The following is an 18,005-nucleotide window of genomic DNA, read 5'->3' on the forward strand; positions in this document are numbered from 1 at the left end:
TTTGTTCACTGTTTTGAGTATTCACACACTACTTCCGTTTGCCCATTTAAAGATGTGTGTGTGTGTGTGTGTGTGTGTGTGTGGGTGGGTGGGTGGGTGGGTGAATTACAAAGAAATACAGAAAAAAAAAAGAAAGAACAAAAGAGAACGCAGCAGACATCAACTTGTTTCAGTGTTTTTGAGGTTCTGTGAGGTTCTGTGAGGTTCCCCCCGGCCATCACATCACCGTGAAGATGTGAGAGAAGACGTGAGAGACTCCCATGTCTCTTCAGAGACATGGGAATATAAGCAGGCAGACAGAGACGGAAAGTGGACAAGACGAGGTCAAAACCTGGTATATGGCTGGGCCGTGTTTGGTCAGTGTTGGAAATTGTGGCCAATTAGTCACAGGGCTAGTCAGTGGTGGTATCTGTAATGTGAACTGCTGCATATTAATGTTCATCTGCATTGTTCTGTAGTGGTCCCAGTAATATTTGGTGTTAAAAGTGTGCTGAAGTAGCATATCACATGACACAGTTAGGCTACGTTCGAGGAAAATAAAAGGTTATAAATGTGGTTTCGGCAATACTTTCCACTCATATCTTGGGATGTTTGATTCGAAAGACAAGATCATTTAACTGTAATTATGACTGTTCTAATTATCTGGTAGCTCCCCCTCCTCTTTCATCTGTTTCTATCTGCAGATGTCTCCCCTTTTTCTAAGAGTCACTCGGAACTGACAGGCGAATTCACAAAGAACGGATTGCGGCCTCTGATAGCGTCGTGAACTGCGCGTCACTTGCAACCGCTATCTGCCCCGTCTCAAGGTCCGATCCACACAAGACATTGGTGCTGATGACATTACAGAGCAAACACGCCAGTATGTTTTGCAGCCGAAGCAATTTGCCCTTGTTTTGTGTCTGACTGCGGTTATCCATGTGGCAAAGTATAAACAGTGGCTTTGTGCCAAGAACTTAGTAGGCAGTCTCAATGTCATCCTTGATGTCATCAAGTATACTAGAAAGAATGGTTTGACCTGGCAACCTGTATCTGCCCGGGATTTGGGTCACAGTTAAATCAATAAGTGATCCGCTCGCGAGCACGTCTGGCATGACGACTGCTGCCATGATCAGTGGAAGGTCTGGGCGCCAGTTACCACCAGCTCTCTGAAGACGCCAATGATTTACACTCTAACTGCGTGTGGCTTTTAGGGCTGGTGTTTTGCAATGAGCCCCAATTGCACAGAAAGGGGCAAATTTTGCCCCAAATGTAGGGTAAACCGGGGTAAGACGCCCCCCCCAGGTAAGAAGCCCCCCCAAACTGATTCCCCTCCTGACCACAAGATAGAGCCAATTTGGTTTCAGCTCTTTTCTTGGATGGTAGTGGCCTTGCTAATCTTTGAATAGCATCAAAATAATTTTACTGGCGGGAGAAAGTCCGCCAGTATATGGTATATACATGTCTGACTGTACAAAAAAAGCATCTGTGTTTTTTATAGATATATATACTAAAAAATTTTACTGTTAATATGAGAATCATGCAGAGGGTGATCCATTATTTTGAACAAAAAAATAACAAATACTTTGTTGTAATATGTGAAAGTCTAAGAGTAGGATTTTCGAGGGAAGACGCCCCCTCTGGTATGGGGTAAGAACCCCCCCCCCCAAGGGCATCTAAAGTGTAGCCTTGCTAATGTTAGATTTTTGAGAAAGAATGTACACCATCATCTAACAAGTACTAGGTAAGCAATGTATTATTATCCAAAAGTCTAAATAGTTGAGTTTATGTTATAATAATAACGTCAAAGCTAGCAATATTAGCTTGCTGTAACACTAGCTAGGTTGCTCGCTAGTCTAAGCTAACATCCGTAGTGACGTCACAGATTGTTGGCTGTGTCCATGTGGTTGTGGGTGCGTGCGGGCAGTGGAGGGGGATAGTGTGGCAACTGTTTGTGCACATGTGGTGGTGTAGGCTAAGTCTCAGGTACGCAAAGTTTGTTTGCGTGTGTGTATGGGGGCGTAGTGGGGTATGTAAAGTGAATGAAAAAAATATTTTCCTGGAGAATGTTTCTTTAATTATAAATGAGGTTCTACATGAGGACAAGTAGCAGGGGAAGCTATGGGAAGCAGGCTCTCGAAGGGGCACTTAAATGCATCGAAGATGGCGAATCGCTGAAATCAGCGTCTCAGAAATTTGGCATACCACCAAAAACCCTTTGTTAACATTGTGACCAGCTGGTGAAGAGACCAGGCAATATTCATCTGGGGGGAAATGGCTGTCTTCTCTGCAACCTTTGAAAAGGATCCGGTGTGTTTCATCCAACATGTGGAGAGAGCTCTCTTTGGGCTAACGTCACGGGATGTACGGAAACTGGCCTGTGACCTGGCTACCAGAGTGGGGATCAAACACCCATTTAGTGATGCCAAAAAAGTTGCTGGGGTAGACTGGGTCCAAGCATTCATGAGGAGGAAGCCATGCCTCTCTGTCCGCACCCCACAGGCCACCGGCCTTGCCCAAGCAGTGGGCGTCAATAAAGTAAAAGCAGGTGAATTTTTTGCTGTTTATGAAAACATACTTCAGAAGCTGGATAACATAGTATGTCCCACCAAGCTGTGGAACATGGATGAGACATAAATGGCATTTCTTAGGCCCGGTTGTTGAATTGTTTGTCTGACTTGAAAAATGTTTGGCTTGTTTACATCGACATGAATTTTTAATAGCTATTCTACTGAATAATTTGAAAATGCAACCTGAATTGAAAATATTGAAAATAATACCATTTATTCACCTCTAATTATTTGTTTCACACTTGCATGCAGTTTTATGTAGCAGTATTTTTGTCAGTAAATTAAATACCAATGATAACGTTATACCCCATTGTGATTTGCCCTAGGCCCATCAATTCGACATTAATTAGCAATAATCAAGATGTTGTAAAAACAATCAAAAATAATTTCTGTATGTTTAATGCAACATTATGTTGCAGTTAAACTAAGAGCAACATCAGAATTTGAAAATCAAGCTCATCTTATGCATAAATGCCAAGTTTGTATAGCCCAAAATGACTCGTGAGGCAAGTAGGGGGGCATCTTCCCCGTGTCGTGGGGGAAGATGCCCCTTAACAAGATTTTACATTTAGTTTTATAACGACAAAGTTGTCGTCACCTAAGATTTAATTGCCCTCTAAATGTGTTTACTTCAGGATACTCCTTATGCACCCTATGCATATTATCTAATGCAATTACGTGCAATTAGCACTGGAGCCCCGAGACGCTGTTGGCTTGGCAGCGCAGCCAGGGGTGCATGGCAGCTTTTGTGGGTACTCTGAGAATGACGCGGTTTCTTCTTATTTGTGCAGGTTTAGGGGCTGCAGGAGCCACGCGGTCCTTTACTGAATTCCCCAGGGAGGGTTTCGTCCGAGCGGCCGCTATTTGGGGCGCTTTAACCGTGCGCTCGGCCGACCCATGGTAAAACTTCAGGGACGTTACTGGTCACCGGATCCAGCGGCCAAAATCGTGTCAAACTGATCACTCAGTAAGTCAGTCAGCCAGTCAGCCTGTCAGCCAGCCTGTCAGTCAGTCAGTCAGTGATGTTCTTTGTAGGGCTGAAAAAGACAGATCCGAGCAGACAGGAAGTCAGGAAGAGACTGAGAATATAGATGGAGTGACAGCGATGCCGGGCGACATGGGAAGCATTGTCATCACGACTGTCATACGGAAGGTCACAAGGTATCAATATATCTCACGATATCTGCGAAACTACTGTAACAGGTTATGTTCTTGCCCGGTGCGGGATTCGATACGGGGTGTACTGCGCCACAAGGCGACATCACTAACCGCTCGGCTAAAGGGTCAGACCCGTTAGCTGGGGACTGACGTGTCTTATTAGTAGTTTACACAGGCATATCTACGCGTCCACCCGAGGCTCGTCACATGGAGCCTAGTTTTCAAAGAATACTCTCAGACCTCGTCTTGAGATGACTGTTAGGTTTGGGATCCTCGCAGACAGACGACACAACTGCGTGTGACGATGCGCGGCCCCACCTGACCTGTTATAAGGCGGCACTGTGCCGCGGCGGGAGGCCGGCAAGGTGAGGAGCAGCGGCCAGGCGCGCTCCCGCTACACCGCGACTGGCTCGGGAACGCTCCCGCTACACCTCGGCTGGCTCGGGAACGCGCCTGTATGTGTGGCGTGTTAGTGCGGGTAAAAGCCTGACGGGGGCGGGCCCCTCTATGCGTCGCTCGCATCCTGCTCTCCCCTCCCTTCCCCTTCGTCTCCTCCTCCTCCTCCGCCTTCGTCTCCACGCCCCCGCCCCCCCTTCTTTTTTTCTTCCTTACTGCATCTTTCTGCCACCTGCTACAGAGGGAGGCGGCGATGGCGAGCTGCTGAGAACTGTCCAACCAGCCGGATGTGTCTCACCTCAGCCCCGGTGTCTCCGCTGTTCCGCCTTCCGAGCGAGGGAGGAAGAGCCTCAGAGGCGCTCGCAGACGCGGAAAAGAGAGACATGGTTGTGTGACGGTGCGGCTGGTTTCTGGCAACCCTCCACCGGCTGGTCCGAAACTTCTGTAATCCGATCAGTGGGAAAACGTCGTCCGTTCATTTTGACTACGCCTCACCGCTGTTTCGTGGTCTGTATAATTCTTTTTTTTTTTAATTTGTGCGTGCGTGCGCATGCTCGCGCGCGTGCTCGCGACGGCTGCTTCGCCTCGGTGGATCGCCCTCACTCGCAGCTCATCACAAGACGCCGGTTAGCGCACAAGAGCTTGTGGAAAAAAGAAGATTGCATTAGACAACTTTCCCCGGCAGAGGAGGACACAGCTGTCTCTCTCTCTCTCTCTCTCTCTCTCCCCCCCCTCTCTCTCTCTCTCGCTCTCTCCCTCCCACATATTCCTTTTTTTCTTCAATTCACGTTCTCCTTTTTTAGTTCCTGGGAATTGCCTCGCTCTCTCTCTCGCGCTCTCTCTGTCTGTCTGTCTGTCTCTCTCCCTCCCTCATCACCGGAGTTTTCCCGGTAGCCAGCCATGTCTAGAGATAGTGTCACCATCCCGGACGACCGGGCTTTCGCCAGCTTCAAGGCCGAATGTCTGTGCGAAGAAGGCTGGAGTCTGACCTACAGCAAGTCGGGCGTAACAGTGTGGACCCAGGTCATGGACGAAGAAAAGTCTATCCACAAAGTCAAGGTGAGGAGGCGCCATAACATTTTTTCCTCGTTTGTATTCGGACAGGAGGCTGCGTTCTTACTCCGGGTGTCTGTTTTCACCGGGTCCACTGCCAACCAGGGTGCTGACCCACCCTCTTCATCGGTGGCAACATATGATAGGATGTGGCAGGACTAAGCTCAGTGCGTGTGTGTGTGCGTGCGTGTAAAACTGCTGTTGTATCCGGGTCCGGGGTGGATGAATAAACCGGCAGGTGTTTGTTCGACAGGGAGGGAGGTGCGTGTCTGGGTGTTTCTGGAACAGGGTGTGAAAAGGTATGTGATTATTCAGGTGGCTGACATCGCATAGGGACATTCTGCCCTCTGCAGGTGTGCGTGTGCGTGCGTGTGCGTGTGTGTGATGGCCAGCTGTTATTGTGATAGTGCCTACTCGTCCTAATTTACCTAATTCCCTTCAGTAGTTTTCATGTGTACATAAGGAGAGGCCTTGTCTTCCTGAGCAAGGGATACGAGGAACAATATGAGTGTGTGTGTCTGTGTGTGTGTGTGTGTGGGGGGGGGTCTGCTTGTTCGCACAGGACAGGTGTCTTTCCCCTGTGACAACTCTGCAAACAGAGAGAAGTAGAAAGCACACACACTCACGGTTAAACATGGGGTGCGGCTTCAGTTTGCAACTGGCACCTCACACTTGCGTGTCAGCTGGTGGTGTTACAAGCGGTTGGTGTTGCTCGTCATTTTTCTCCCTCTCACCACCTCTTCCACACAATGCAAGTTCACAATTAGTTTACAACGGGGAAGGCGGTGGGTGAGTCAGTCTCTCCCCTCATATTTGACCCAAAGGTTACGTTGCATGCAAGGACAGGTTCATTTAGCCTTGTTTTTCTCTTAAATTACCTGCCTAAACACACACATGTGAAGTCAGTCTGTTAACACACACACATGTGAAGTCAGTCTGTTAACACACAGACATATGAAGTCAGTCTGTTAACACACGGACACTTTGTATCCTCATACAGTGTCAGTGTTTTAACAGAGGGTGTGTGCTTACATGCATACCTGTGTCATGGCTATGTTTTTGCATGTTTGTGTGTGTGTGTGTGTGTGTGTATTGGTGTGTGTGTGTGTGTGTATTGGTGTGTTCAGCCATAGCGCAGATACAGTTCTATTTATAGACTGGATAAAAGCATGGATGCTGTCTCGACTGATGCATGTGGCATGAGTAACGTGTGTGTGTGTGTGTGTGAGACGTGTGTGCGTGTGTGTGTGTGAGACGTGTGTGTGTGTGTGTGTGTGTGTTATGAGACTTGCACTCTGTCTCCGATTCTCTCCCTTCCTCGTTTTCTGCGTCACTCGTTTTTCACCTTTCTCTTTCTCCTTTCCTTCCTCTCTTTTCCATCTGTCTCGCTCTCTCTGTTTCTCGCCGTCTCACACTTGTTTTCTCACTCGTTCCCTCTCTCTCTCTCTCCCTCTCCCCCCTCGAGCTCCCTTTTCAAGCGTTTATCACACGTGTTCTATAGCAGTGATAGCGCTACAGTCAAATGACATACAAAATGATGAGAAACAAGTGTGTGTGTGTGTGTGTGTGTGTGTGTGTGTGTGTGTGTGTGTGTGTGTGTGTGTGTGTGTGTGTGTAAGCAGTCTTAATCATAGCCTAATTATCATTCACCTCTTCATCATCGTCACAATAATTGGCATTGTGATCATCAGCAACGACTTTTGTACGGAAGTATGATAGCCACTACAATCACACATGATTGACATCATCACCATCAGATCATGTCAGTATGCTTTGCAATCGTGTGTGTGTGTGTGTGTGTGTGTGTGTGTGTGCATGCAGGGATGGGTGGTTTTGTTTACTTCAGAGGTTTTACAAAGTGTCAGAGCCCACCCCGTCCCTTCCTCCAGTGTATTCTGATGTGCACACACACACACACACACACACACACACACACACACACACACACACACACACACACACACACACACACATGCATAGGGAAGACTCCTGGGCTTGCCTTGTCCCCCATGGCCACTGAGGGAAGCCCGTTGCTGAATCACACAAACATCCTTCTATTTTTTAAGCCCTTTATCCCACGCTCATTTATATTACGCACCCTGAGGACGAGATGATGTAAATTGACAGGTGCGAGGGAGGGATGGAGGCAGAGAAGCTCGGAGAGAGAGGGAAAGAAGGGCGTGAGAGGAGAAGAAGAGGAAAGAAGGAGAATACAGAAGAAGACAGCTGAGGAGACAGACAAGGCAGGGAAGAGGGAAGAGAGGACAGGAAAGGCAGCAGGGAGATGAAGAAAGAGAGTGTAAGGTGAGATGTGAGTGTGGGAGAGGAGGAAACAGGCAAGAGAATTGGAAGGTGGGTGGAGGGGGTTGGATCTGTAGGGTCAAAGGTCATAGGTGATGTGAGTAGGTTGAGTCTGGATTCTGATCCAAGCATGTAAGACATACGAACACAAACACATCCGTACACTCTACACCCTCTCACACATGCACATAGATAGTGTTGAACCTTTCTTGCTCTCTCGCTCTCTCTGTCTCTCTCACTATCGCTTTCCCTTCATCTCTATTTATCTTTCTGACCTTTCTTTCACCCGTTGCCTTCCCTCCCCGTCCATCTCCTTCGCTCATCAGCGGAGCTTACTACATTAGCTCATAACAGAATTACATACAGTAGACACATCACAAACATGTATAAATGGGTTTTTTTTTCTTCACCTTTGCCCACTCCTGTTGCAGCTTGTGCAGGAACAGGACACATGAAATGAAACTCCCTCCTCTTTTGTGAGCCTGCAGGGTCCTTGTAGTTGGTCTCTCCCTACATGTACATCGTTTGAATTTCCATGTTAACCCCACACACAAGGTCATCTTAAGACCAACTCCTCCATATATTTGTATGCATGGTTAGAACGCCACCTGAGAATTTGGACGACAGAAGGGTTATACAAATGGATGATGTTTTGTATTGAATCAACCGTTTGCTGGGGTTTCATGTCGGTCTGATCTGCAAACATTTCCCCAAGATGCCAGCTGGACACGTGTAACCTAACCTAACCGAACCTAACTTAACCTAACCTAACCATAAACCTTGCTAACCTAACCTAACCATGAACCTTGCTAACCTTAATTGCTTCCAATTAAAATGAATAATTTAGCCATTCAGTTCCTTCTCTCTCTCTCTCTCTTTCTCAGCTAAAGTTACTACATTGGCCCTGGATGAAAAAAAAAAAAAGACCTCGTTGACAATGGGTCCTGGCAGTTTTTGGGGACTCTTCCAGTGAACCAGAGTCTCGGAACAATTCTGAACTTGTTATCTTTGATTATACAACAGTTAGTTACAACCAAGTCATTTGATTGGACAAGAGGCCTTCCATGACTGCTGATATTCAGTATAACAGCACTGGGACTTTTAACTATATGTATCACTCCGCCGCACAGCTGTTCTATTAATAACCGTTAATTAGGCTACAATAATGGTCGTTATCAATACCAGATTGTAACAAACTTGCACGGCAAAGATGGATATATTTCCACAAATAACATTTGAGCTGAATTACGAATGGTCGTCAGAAGAGGACGAAGGGAAGGAAAGCTTAAGCTTAGATGGGCCTACTTCAGTTGTGGAACTATTTGTTGGCGGAGCTAAATAAATGATTAAATAAACAAAAGAATCATAATCTGTTGTCGCTTATTACTGTTAACTAATAAATGGTGATTGTAGAAGTGTTGTATAAAAGCAATATCACACTCGAGGTCGTGCTGTTATACTGAATATCGGCACGGCTGTGATTCGGACGTAATCGCAGCCGTGCCGATATTCAGTATAACAGCACGACCTCTCGTGTGATATTGCTTAAATGAAAATATATATACTGGGACATATTAGGGACATAGTAGGTAAATTCCCCTTCTTTTTTTCTTTTTCCTCATTTCGTCACTCTTCCTTCACTGTCACTCTCATTTCCTCTGGGATGTAATTGATGAGAAGCGCTTTCACCCCAAATGTTTTGATGAAAAACCCATAGTCACGCTTGTAATTCAAGAATAAAATTGCCACCTAATTTTTCACTCCTGATCTCAATCTCCAAGACGGATTCTCGACATCGATTTTATTTCCAGTGTTACGTGGATATCGGCAGCAAAACTGCTTCTATCAGACTGTGTGTGCATGGGGTTGGCCTAGATATTTTCCATTTAAGCTGGTATGACAGAGTGTGCCACCAGCCAAGGAAACGTAAAGGGAAAGTCTCCCTCTGTAATCCCGTGAGGAGCAAGTTGTTGCAGCAGCAAGACAACGGAGGAAGTGTGAGAGAGCTGGCTAGAAGTACCAAAAACGAAAGAGGTCTACCCCTACGCTGACTGACTGTACTGGGATAGTCCTTGCCTAATGAAAAGTATTTTCAGACACTTCTCAAACGTTCTTAGCCCATTAGTAACCAAACGGGGCTCTTGGTGGACGCCATTCGGCGAAAGATTGCAGCTCGGTGCACAGCAGTTGGCTCATGCGAGCTTCCCCAATGCTGAATTAACCCAAAAGATTCTGCTACCCATCGCTTGGTTTGACTCCTAATGATCGGCAAATAGGGCTTAGGTTATAAAAACCGGTGTTTTCCTTTAACAAGTCATCAAAGTCACAAGATTTTTGTTGATCATTTGAAATTCACTCACTAAACAAATCTTAGTTTTTCCTTTTGCATGTGGTTGTCTGTGACTGTATGCTGTCATTGGAAAGGACCTGTTCAGCTATTGGCGAACATTGCTGTTATAACTAAAAATGAGCTTTCAGTAATTTATAAGTTGACTTATTGACAAAAGACTGAATTCAATTGAATTCAGGGAGAAGCATTAACATTTTCCTCAAATGAGGCCCTGAGGGAGCGACGGAAAAAGGAAAAGAGGAGGCTGAAGATGAAAAGATGAACTGATTCATAATGAGAGTTAAAATAATTTGGATCAGAAAAGCTCCCCCTTTCTCTGTTTCCCCCGCTCTCTTTTTCACATGGCCCTTCCACATGAAATTGCTGAAGAGCTGAACTCCAATGGCAGAAAACTAAACTACTGGCTCATGATAATTTAAAAAAAAAGTCTGTTAATGTCCAAAAACAGTATGACAAATGCAAAGAGACTATAATTCTCAAACACAAAAAATAATTGTGAAAATCCTAAAGCATAATTTTCAAAAATCGATGTTAATAAGCTGTGATGGCCTGGCGGCCTGTCCAGGGTGTTTCCCCGCCTTCTGCCCAATGTCTGCTGGGATAGGCTCCAGCACCCCGCGGCCCTGATTAGGATAAGCAGCTTGGAAAATGGATGGATGGATGGATGTTAATAAACCATTCCCCTATTGTAAATCCTCAATTACTCTCCACAACTAAATGTAATGAATTTTTTTTTTCTTCAGAGATGAAATAAGTGCCATCAGAAGTGTTATACCCTCTAAGCAAAACTCTGACAAAGTCATCAAAGATACAGTTTTGCAGCCAGAGGCATCACTACAACATCTAAATCCTGCTGTTGAGAATTTATTATGCAAAGTTGTAAATAAGCTAAGGTCGTTCACTTTATTATCTCGAGCTGATGGCAATGGGTTTTTTTTTAATTTAGTCTTCAAATGTTTGTTTGATCTTGGAAAAATGGACGTCTCCCAGCCACTCATAAAAAAATAGATAAATTGTATGCCCATGTAATGATTTCAAGGGAGGCTGGCTGACAAGAATCCAGATGCATGACTCAAAGACAGGCACGTTTAGATCACAAAACAGTTTACTTTGGACACAAGGCAAGTAGAGGTCAGGACACCGGGAAAACAGTTTGATAGGCAACCAGGACAGACGAGAAGCAGGCAGAAAAAATCAGGCAGCTGAGTCGCCACATGGGCAGGTCAGGCAGAATGACCACAACAGAAAACGCTGGGTAGCTAGGCAGCAAAACACACTAGACAACGTGAGAGGGGGCAAGTGAAAGGGGATTGGTATAAGTATTGTGGGTAATTGGGGAGGAATGGGCTGCGGGTGAGATGGGCGGGGAACTCAGGTGAGGGGAACAGAGTGATGGCCAGACAGGAAAGGGAGACTGGATCTGAGGTTATGAACTGGATGAACTGGTGGACCTCGTGACTGCCCACTTCTGAAGAAGAAAGCACTCTGGACTCAACCGATCTTACAAATTGTAGACCAATTTCAAATCTGATATTTTGGGGTAATATGAGAAGACTGGCCATATACAGTTAACAAATTACTTGAATTGCAAAGGCATTTTTGAAAAATTCTAGTCTGGTTTCAGAATGATGCGCAGCGCTGAAACTGCTCTGGTAAAAGTCCTCAGTGACATCTGAATGAACTGTGATGAGACAAAACTGCTCTTGTGCCTTTGGATTTGACTGTAGCCGTTGACACTGTCGATAAAATCCATCCATCCATGCATTATCTGAACCGCTTATACTGCTCTCAATCTTCCTTATAAATAGATAGAAAAAAAAAGGGTGGGCCTCTTGGGTGTTTTGGTTTTAGGTGTTTTGAATCTTTTTTCTCAACGAAATTTCTCATCAGAGAAAATGAGTTTTGGTTGACATGCTACAAGATAGTTTTGGACGCTGCTCTTTATTCTTTATATGTTGCTACTTGGGTCCATTGTCCACAAACACAAGCTAGAATTTGATTGTTATGCAGATGACACTCAACTTTATTTAGCTGTTAAACCCGAGAGTCTCAGTTTGCTAGTAAACCTCCCTCACAAATTGCCTATAAATGTATGAGACACAAAACTTCCTCCAACTCAACCAAGCTAACAACAGAAGTTTTAGTCATCAGTGGTAATAAGAAAATATAAGCTAACTTCATTATCACAACATGTTTCATATCAGGCCAAATGTCATCACTGATTCAGATCGAAGCTTCCAATGGCATGTAAAGAATGTAACTAAAGCAGCATTTCATCAACTAAAAGAATATCTTGGACGTTAAGTCTTTTGTCTCCACCTTATATTGAGAAATTGGTGTGTGCATTTGTTCCAAGCCGGCTTGACTAGTGAAATACATTGCTGTCAGAATTACCTGTATTCTGGACTGGCTGTAATGGTTAAAACAGTAACAGCCGGTCCAGAACATTCTAGCTAGATTAATAGAGGGAACAAATAAAGATTCTTACACGAGTCCCATTCATGCCAAATAGTGCTAGAATAGGTTTTATGGTTCTTTTACTTATTTATAAATCTTAAATGGACATTTTCCAGACTACATTAATGGCATTTTGTATAAACATGCTCATGTTAGAGCCTTCAGAGCTACAGCTACTATTCTTCTTCTAAATATTACAAGAACACAAACTAAGACTCGTGGTGCGGCACCGTTACATGTAAATTGTCCCAAACTGTGAAATAATCTCCCGTTTGAACTGAGAACCGCCACTTTCACAGATACTTTTAAGCGTTTACTCAAAACACATCTGCTTAATTATGCTTTCATGGTTAATTTTTGTCTTTCATTAATTTTTTACTCTGTTTTCATCTACTATTGTCAACTTGGGGTCAACTGTACAAAGTGACGGGGAGGGCAGAAGAGAGGTGAAAAAGAGAGTGCAGGCAGGGTGGAGTGGGTGGAGAACAGTTTCAGGAGTGCTTTGTGACAGAAGGGTACCAGCAAGAGTTAAAGGTAAGGTTTACAAGATGAGACCAGCTATGTTATATGGTTTGGAGACAGCGGCACTGACGAAAAGACAGGAGGCGGCAGAGCTTGAGGTGGCAGAGTTGAAGATGCTAAGATTTTCATATGGAGGGATGAAGAAGGACAGGATGAGGAACGAGTATATTAGAGGGACAGCTCAGGTTGGACAGTTTGGAGACAAAGCAAGAGAGGCAAGATTGAGATGGCTTGGACATGTGTGGAGGAGAGATGCTGGGTATATTGGGAGAAGGATGCTGAATATGGAGCTGCCAGGGAAGAGGAAAAGATGAAGGCCAAAGAGGAGGTTTATGGATGTGGTGAGAGAGGACATGCAGGTGGCTGGTGTGACAGAGGAAGATGCAGAGGACAGGAAGAGATGGAAACGGATGATCCGCTATGGCGACCCCTAATGGGAGGAGCCGAAAGTAGTAGTAGTAGTAGTTTCATCTACTGTTGTTACCTTATTTTTTTCTGTGCAATTTCACTTATTGTAAAGCACATTGAAATGCATTTGTTTGTTTGATTAATTCTCTTTCTCTTTTCTCTGTTTCTTAGTCTCTTTCACTATGCCTGCCTTGTTTTTGTGGGGTGTTTCCCAGTTTTGTTGAATTGTTTTTCTTTGTCTCCTTGTCTTGCTCTCAGGCTCTAAGACGTTGTCCTTCTTTCCATCCCTTCTTTTTCCATTGCTCATCTCTTGCTCTCCCATCTCATCTTGGGGAATGACCTGTTATTTTACTGCTGCAGACCTCTCTTTCAGAGGTGATGTTTATGTATTATATGTAGAATTTTGAAGTCGACACGGGTATAATTTTGTACCTCACCATTACACACCACATACAGTCATAGTGCATGCATCACTCGCTCCAATAGAGCAAGTCCTGCTGGTCAGGAGTCGGTTCCATTCAGATCATTCCCTGAAATCCACTGCTCACCAGAGGGACATCAAAATTCACTCATTTGAATATTCTTTCCCAATTAGGTTGATCATCAAAATGGATCCTAAGCCTACTTTTGCTGCAACGCCATGCTTAGCGTATTAAGCCAGGCTCACACGTTGAGAAAATGATTCTCTCTCTTAGTTGCTGGATTAAAAGGATTGAACACCCAGCATGCATTTCATCCCAACACGTTGGCTCTATGTTCATGCAAACCTCTGGGAATCACCTCTTACATGCAGACCCCCCTCTACTCTCCTAGAGAAGTTAACAGGCCATGTTTGTCTTGTACTCAATTTGCTGTTAGTTTTTTAGGCTCGTTTTCCATTCGAGTGCTCAAGTCTAGCTGTTACTCATCTTTGTCTTACGGCCCGCGTCTTGATTGTTTATCATTCCCTCCCTTCCTTTGCTTTCATGCTCAATCCTGCTCTCACATAGTTTTGCCCATCTTCTACCCTTTCTCTATCATCATTTAGCCCCTTTCTCGCTCCCGTTTTCGCTCAAACTCTGAGCCGAGACCATTTGATGCATCATCGTTTACGCTTTAGCGACTGTGTAGGTGTGTTTATCAGTATACATTGTGTTTTTCATCTCTTTTTTTACACAACAGCTCATGTATACTTTTCCTGACATGTACCTTACATGTGTCCTCTACTCTTGCGTTCGTGAATGTGGTGCACTGCGGATTTGGAAGGCTGTTAAACTGCATGTGCATTTCTTCTCACGGGGACAAAAAAAAAAGAAGAGTGATTTGGGATGATTTTTTGGGTTTTCCTCGACCTGTTGTGGCGTCACACACGCGGCATACTGTCTGTGACACTTGATAAACTTTGAAACATGTTGCAAAAGGAAGCTCATGTGTGACATAATGTCCTTAAACTGTTTGGTTTCATCCATAGTGCATGACATGTTATTACTGAAGCAAAACCGATCGAGTTTTTGATCCAGTTTGCTCTCATCCTTCAAACCCTAGCTGTTGCTTATGATGGCTGACTGCTCAAAACCAACAACTTTGTCGTCCTCTCCACCCCCCCCCCTCTCCCTCTCCCTTTCCATCTTTTTCAGTGTCGAATGGTGTGCAAGGATGTGTCGGCTGAGACCATGTACGACGTTTTACATGACATTGAGTACAGACAAAAATGGGACACAAATGTCATTGAGACCTTTGACATTGGAAAACTCACTGTGAATGCAGATGTTGGATATTACTCATGTATGTTATACACACACACACACACACACACACACACATACATACATATTCATGCCTAGGGTTATGTTTATCAGATTACTATTTGTCTGTAACAGGGAAGTGCCCAAAGCCACTGCGGAACCGAGATGTCATTACGCTTCGCTCCTGGCTACCAATGGGGAAAGATTATATAATCATGAACTACTCTGTCAAACATGCCGTAAGTGAAAAACCACAAACACACAGCTGAGACCTCCCTTGCTAACCCTGTTGTGAGCATGTGATCAAACGCGAATGGGAATAGCAACGTTCTGTTACACAACAAATGGCTAATTTTGAATTGTCATCCGACTGTGGGTGAGCCTATGGGTGTGGACCAGTATAGGAAATAACTCGGTTATTTTCAACAAGTACGAACCAATTTAAAAGGTAACTCGCGAGTTTTTAAATGTGTGGGTTAAGCCTCCTTACAGACTGTGCGACTTTAGCAATCCTATGAGTTCATTGCAAGCCACAGTGTGCGATATGGATCAAATAAACTCGGGTACGACATCAAGTTTGGTGTATGTAGACTGTGCGATAATGCCTGCTGAATCGCAGGCTACGACGCAAGTCCATAAAAACGTCATCAGCGTGCGCGCGTAATCAATCTGCGCCGCTGGTAGAGCAACATGACGCCAAGCAGGAATCGAGTCCTTTCAATAGTCGCCGCAGCTCGTTTTGCTGGTTTTGTTGCCCGTTTTAGCTCATTTGGTTGAATCCATCGCATTTGGGCCACAGATGCTAACAGTCTGTTTGTGTTTAAGCGCCAGCATAGATTCGGCGTCGCGTTGATCAGCGCGTCATTTCCTGCGGCATTTCTATTGGTTGGTTAGTGGACGTAGGTCGTAGCAGCAGTCACATTGTGAGGAGGTCCTCCCAAATTTCAGACACAGTCATTCTTTTGCCCCAGTTTATCTTCGGTCACAAGACCGTAACAACGGCCGTCTTTGAACCTGTCTCACAGTGCGACGTAGGACCAGGGTTTTGGAGCCACGACCAAAGATATCGCCACGCTTAGTCATCTTTCGTCTGAGACGGCCCAAATCGCACAGTCTGTAGGAGGCTTTAGTAAAAGAGACATGCGCCAGAGAGTGTATTAGCACATGTGCATGTCCTGTAGCCATGTGAGTGAAGGAGTTAGTAGCCTTAAACCCAGGTTATAATGCCCCACAATGTCCCCACCCATCTTACAGTATGAGGAAACACTGTAGCCAAGACTTTTAATGCAGCTGGGCTCTATTACATATTAAAACCCCAATCCTTTCTTCATGCTCTTCCCCTGGAGAAGACGCTAGAGAAATGTGCTGATAGGGAAACTCCAGGCAGTTTCATGCCGTTGTGTTTTGTAAAAGATTGCACTCATCACCTCTGTTTTCCTGCCTCTCTTTCTTCCTCTCCCTCTTTGCATCTCTTTCCCCCCCTCTTCTTCTGTGTCTTGGCTTGCTTTGAGTCTCAGAATCTGATCTGCCTGTCTACCCCCATTCTCTTTCTCTGTGTTTTTTCCTTCTCTCTGCTTGTCTTTCTTTCTCAGTTTCTTTCTCAGTAATATAATGTTTACAGACGGATAAGGCTTCTCGTGACTGTTAGCTGCTCACTCCTGCCTCCTGCCTTCCGCATTCCTGCACCAATAAGTGGTCAGGAACAAATGAGTGTGTGTGTGTGTGTGTGTGTGTGTGTGTGTGTGTGTGTGTGTGTGTGTGTGTGTGTGTGTGTGTGTGTGTGTGTGTGTGTGTGTGTGTGTGTGTGTACGTTTCAAGGTCAATCTTGATAAGCACTAGTGGTTAGAGTTTGAGCTGCTGAATGGGGCTGCAGAGTCTAATGAAGAGAGCCCCTTATCTGGAGCGCCAGGTCTAAAACTGAACCCCCCTTAGTTTGACAGAGGAAATTGGACCTGTTACACGGACATGCTTGAGCGAAGTTTTAAGGCTTGAGCCTTTCAGATCCACATGCCACAGTGCCGTAGTATTCTCATGGAGTCTAACACATACTCACGACAAAGACCTATGCCATAACAAGTCAATAGGGGAATGTATCATTTCGAGTCATTAGAGTCACGATTTGACTTTTGACTTTTCCATCCTGGATCACTATTTGTTCAATATTAATCTCAGTCGAAACTGGCGTAACACTGTGTTGACTGAATACGCCCCCCCCCCACACCACACCACACCACACCACACGTCACCCTTAGCCTTCTCCCAAAACCTCCCTCCGCCTGTACTCTATTACTCTGTTGTTTCTTGGCTTCCCATTGCACGATTCCTCTCTTGGCCATGCCTCTCTGTCCCTCGCACTTAACCACCATGCTTGTGCAAAATGCGATGATCCATAATTGCTGTTTAATTCATTGTGCTTAGCTCTCTGTGGATAGGGATCAGCAAAAATCCTACTCTGGAACATGCAAATGTAGGAGTGCAAGCAGCAAATAGGCAGGGCAAGTAGCAGGGACAGGGACTCAGCAGCTTGTGTAAAGGCTACTTCTGTTAAGGGTCCCTCAGTGCAGTTTCTGCTCACAAAAAAGACTTGGTAGCTACAACCAATATTTTACTTTTGACCACTGACTTTATTTAAAGTAGTATGCGGCTAGGTCTTTTTCCCATTACTGTCCTGAGACTGTATAATAAGGCCAATGTGGGGTTATGGCGGTGCACGGTTATCATCTGTGCTTCCATTAGTGTTGGAGCTAAAATTGGGATAAAGAAGTCAATGGGTTTGGCAAACGCGTCAGCAGTCACCCCAGTCACAATTTTTCATTCTGCTTCGCTCCAACAAGTTGCTCCTGCATTTTGCTGTCGGGCCAGATGTCGATCAATGCCAGAATCTCCTCTACTGATGGATCCAGATGTTTTTGTTTAATTTTGTTTTCTGACTGATAAAAAAGACAAGTGCCTGCTTGTTACGATTTCATTGCACACTGCAGGATCATTGCGGGATGTGAAAATGGCGCCGTAGGATATCACAGTCACATCACACGCAGCATCACTGGATGTGATGTGAATGTCAAACATTGAATACTGACATCATTAAGC

General features: G+C 44.9%; 1 protein-coding gene across 1 annotated transcript in view; it reads left to right on the plus strand.

Moving 5' to 3' along the window:
- Positions 1 to 4,333: 4,333 nt before the first annotated feature.
- The window catches only part of stard10 (StAR-related lipid transfer (START) domain containing 10), a 29,199-nt gene continuing 15,527 nt past the window's right edge, over positions 4,334 to 18,005 (plus strand). The window contains exons 1-3 of the mRNA XM_056282964.1: positions 4,334 to 5,159; positions 14,808 to 14,955; positions 15,051 to 15,154. Of these exons, the coding sequence (XP_056138939.1) occupies positions 5,001 to 5,159; positions 14,808 to 14,955; positions 15,051 to 15,154 (411 nt within the window). The 5' untranslated portion in view covers positions 4,334 to 5,000. The remainder of the gene's footprint in view (positions 5,160 to 14,807; positions 14,956 to 15,050; positions 15,155 to 18,005) is intronic.

This window comes from Lampris incognitus, chromosome 7, assembly GCF_029633865.1.
Source record: "Lampris incognitus isolate fLamInc1 chromosome 7, fLamInc1.hap2, whole genome shotgun sequence".
NCBI classification, from domain to species: Eukaryota; Metazoa; Chordata; class Actinopteri; order Lampriformes; family Lampridae; genus Lampris; species Lampris incognitus.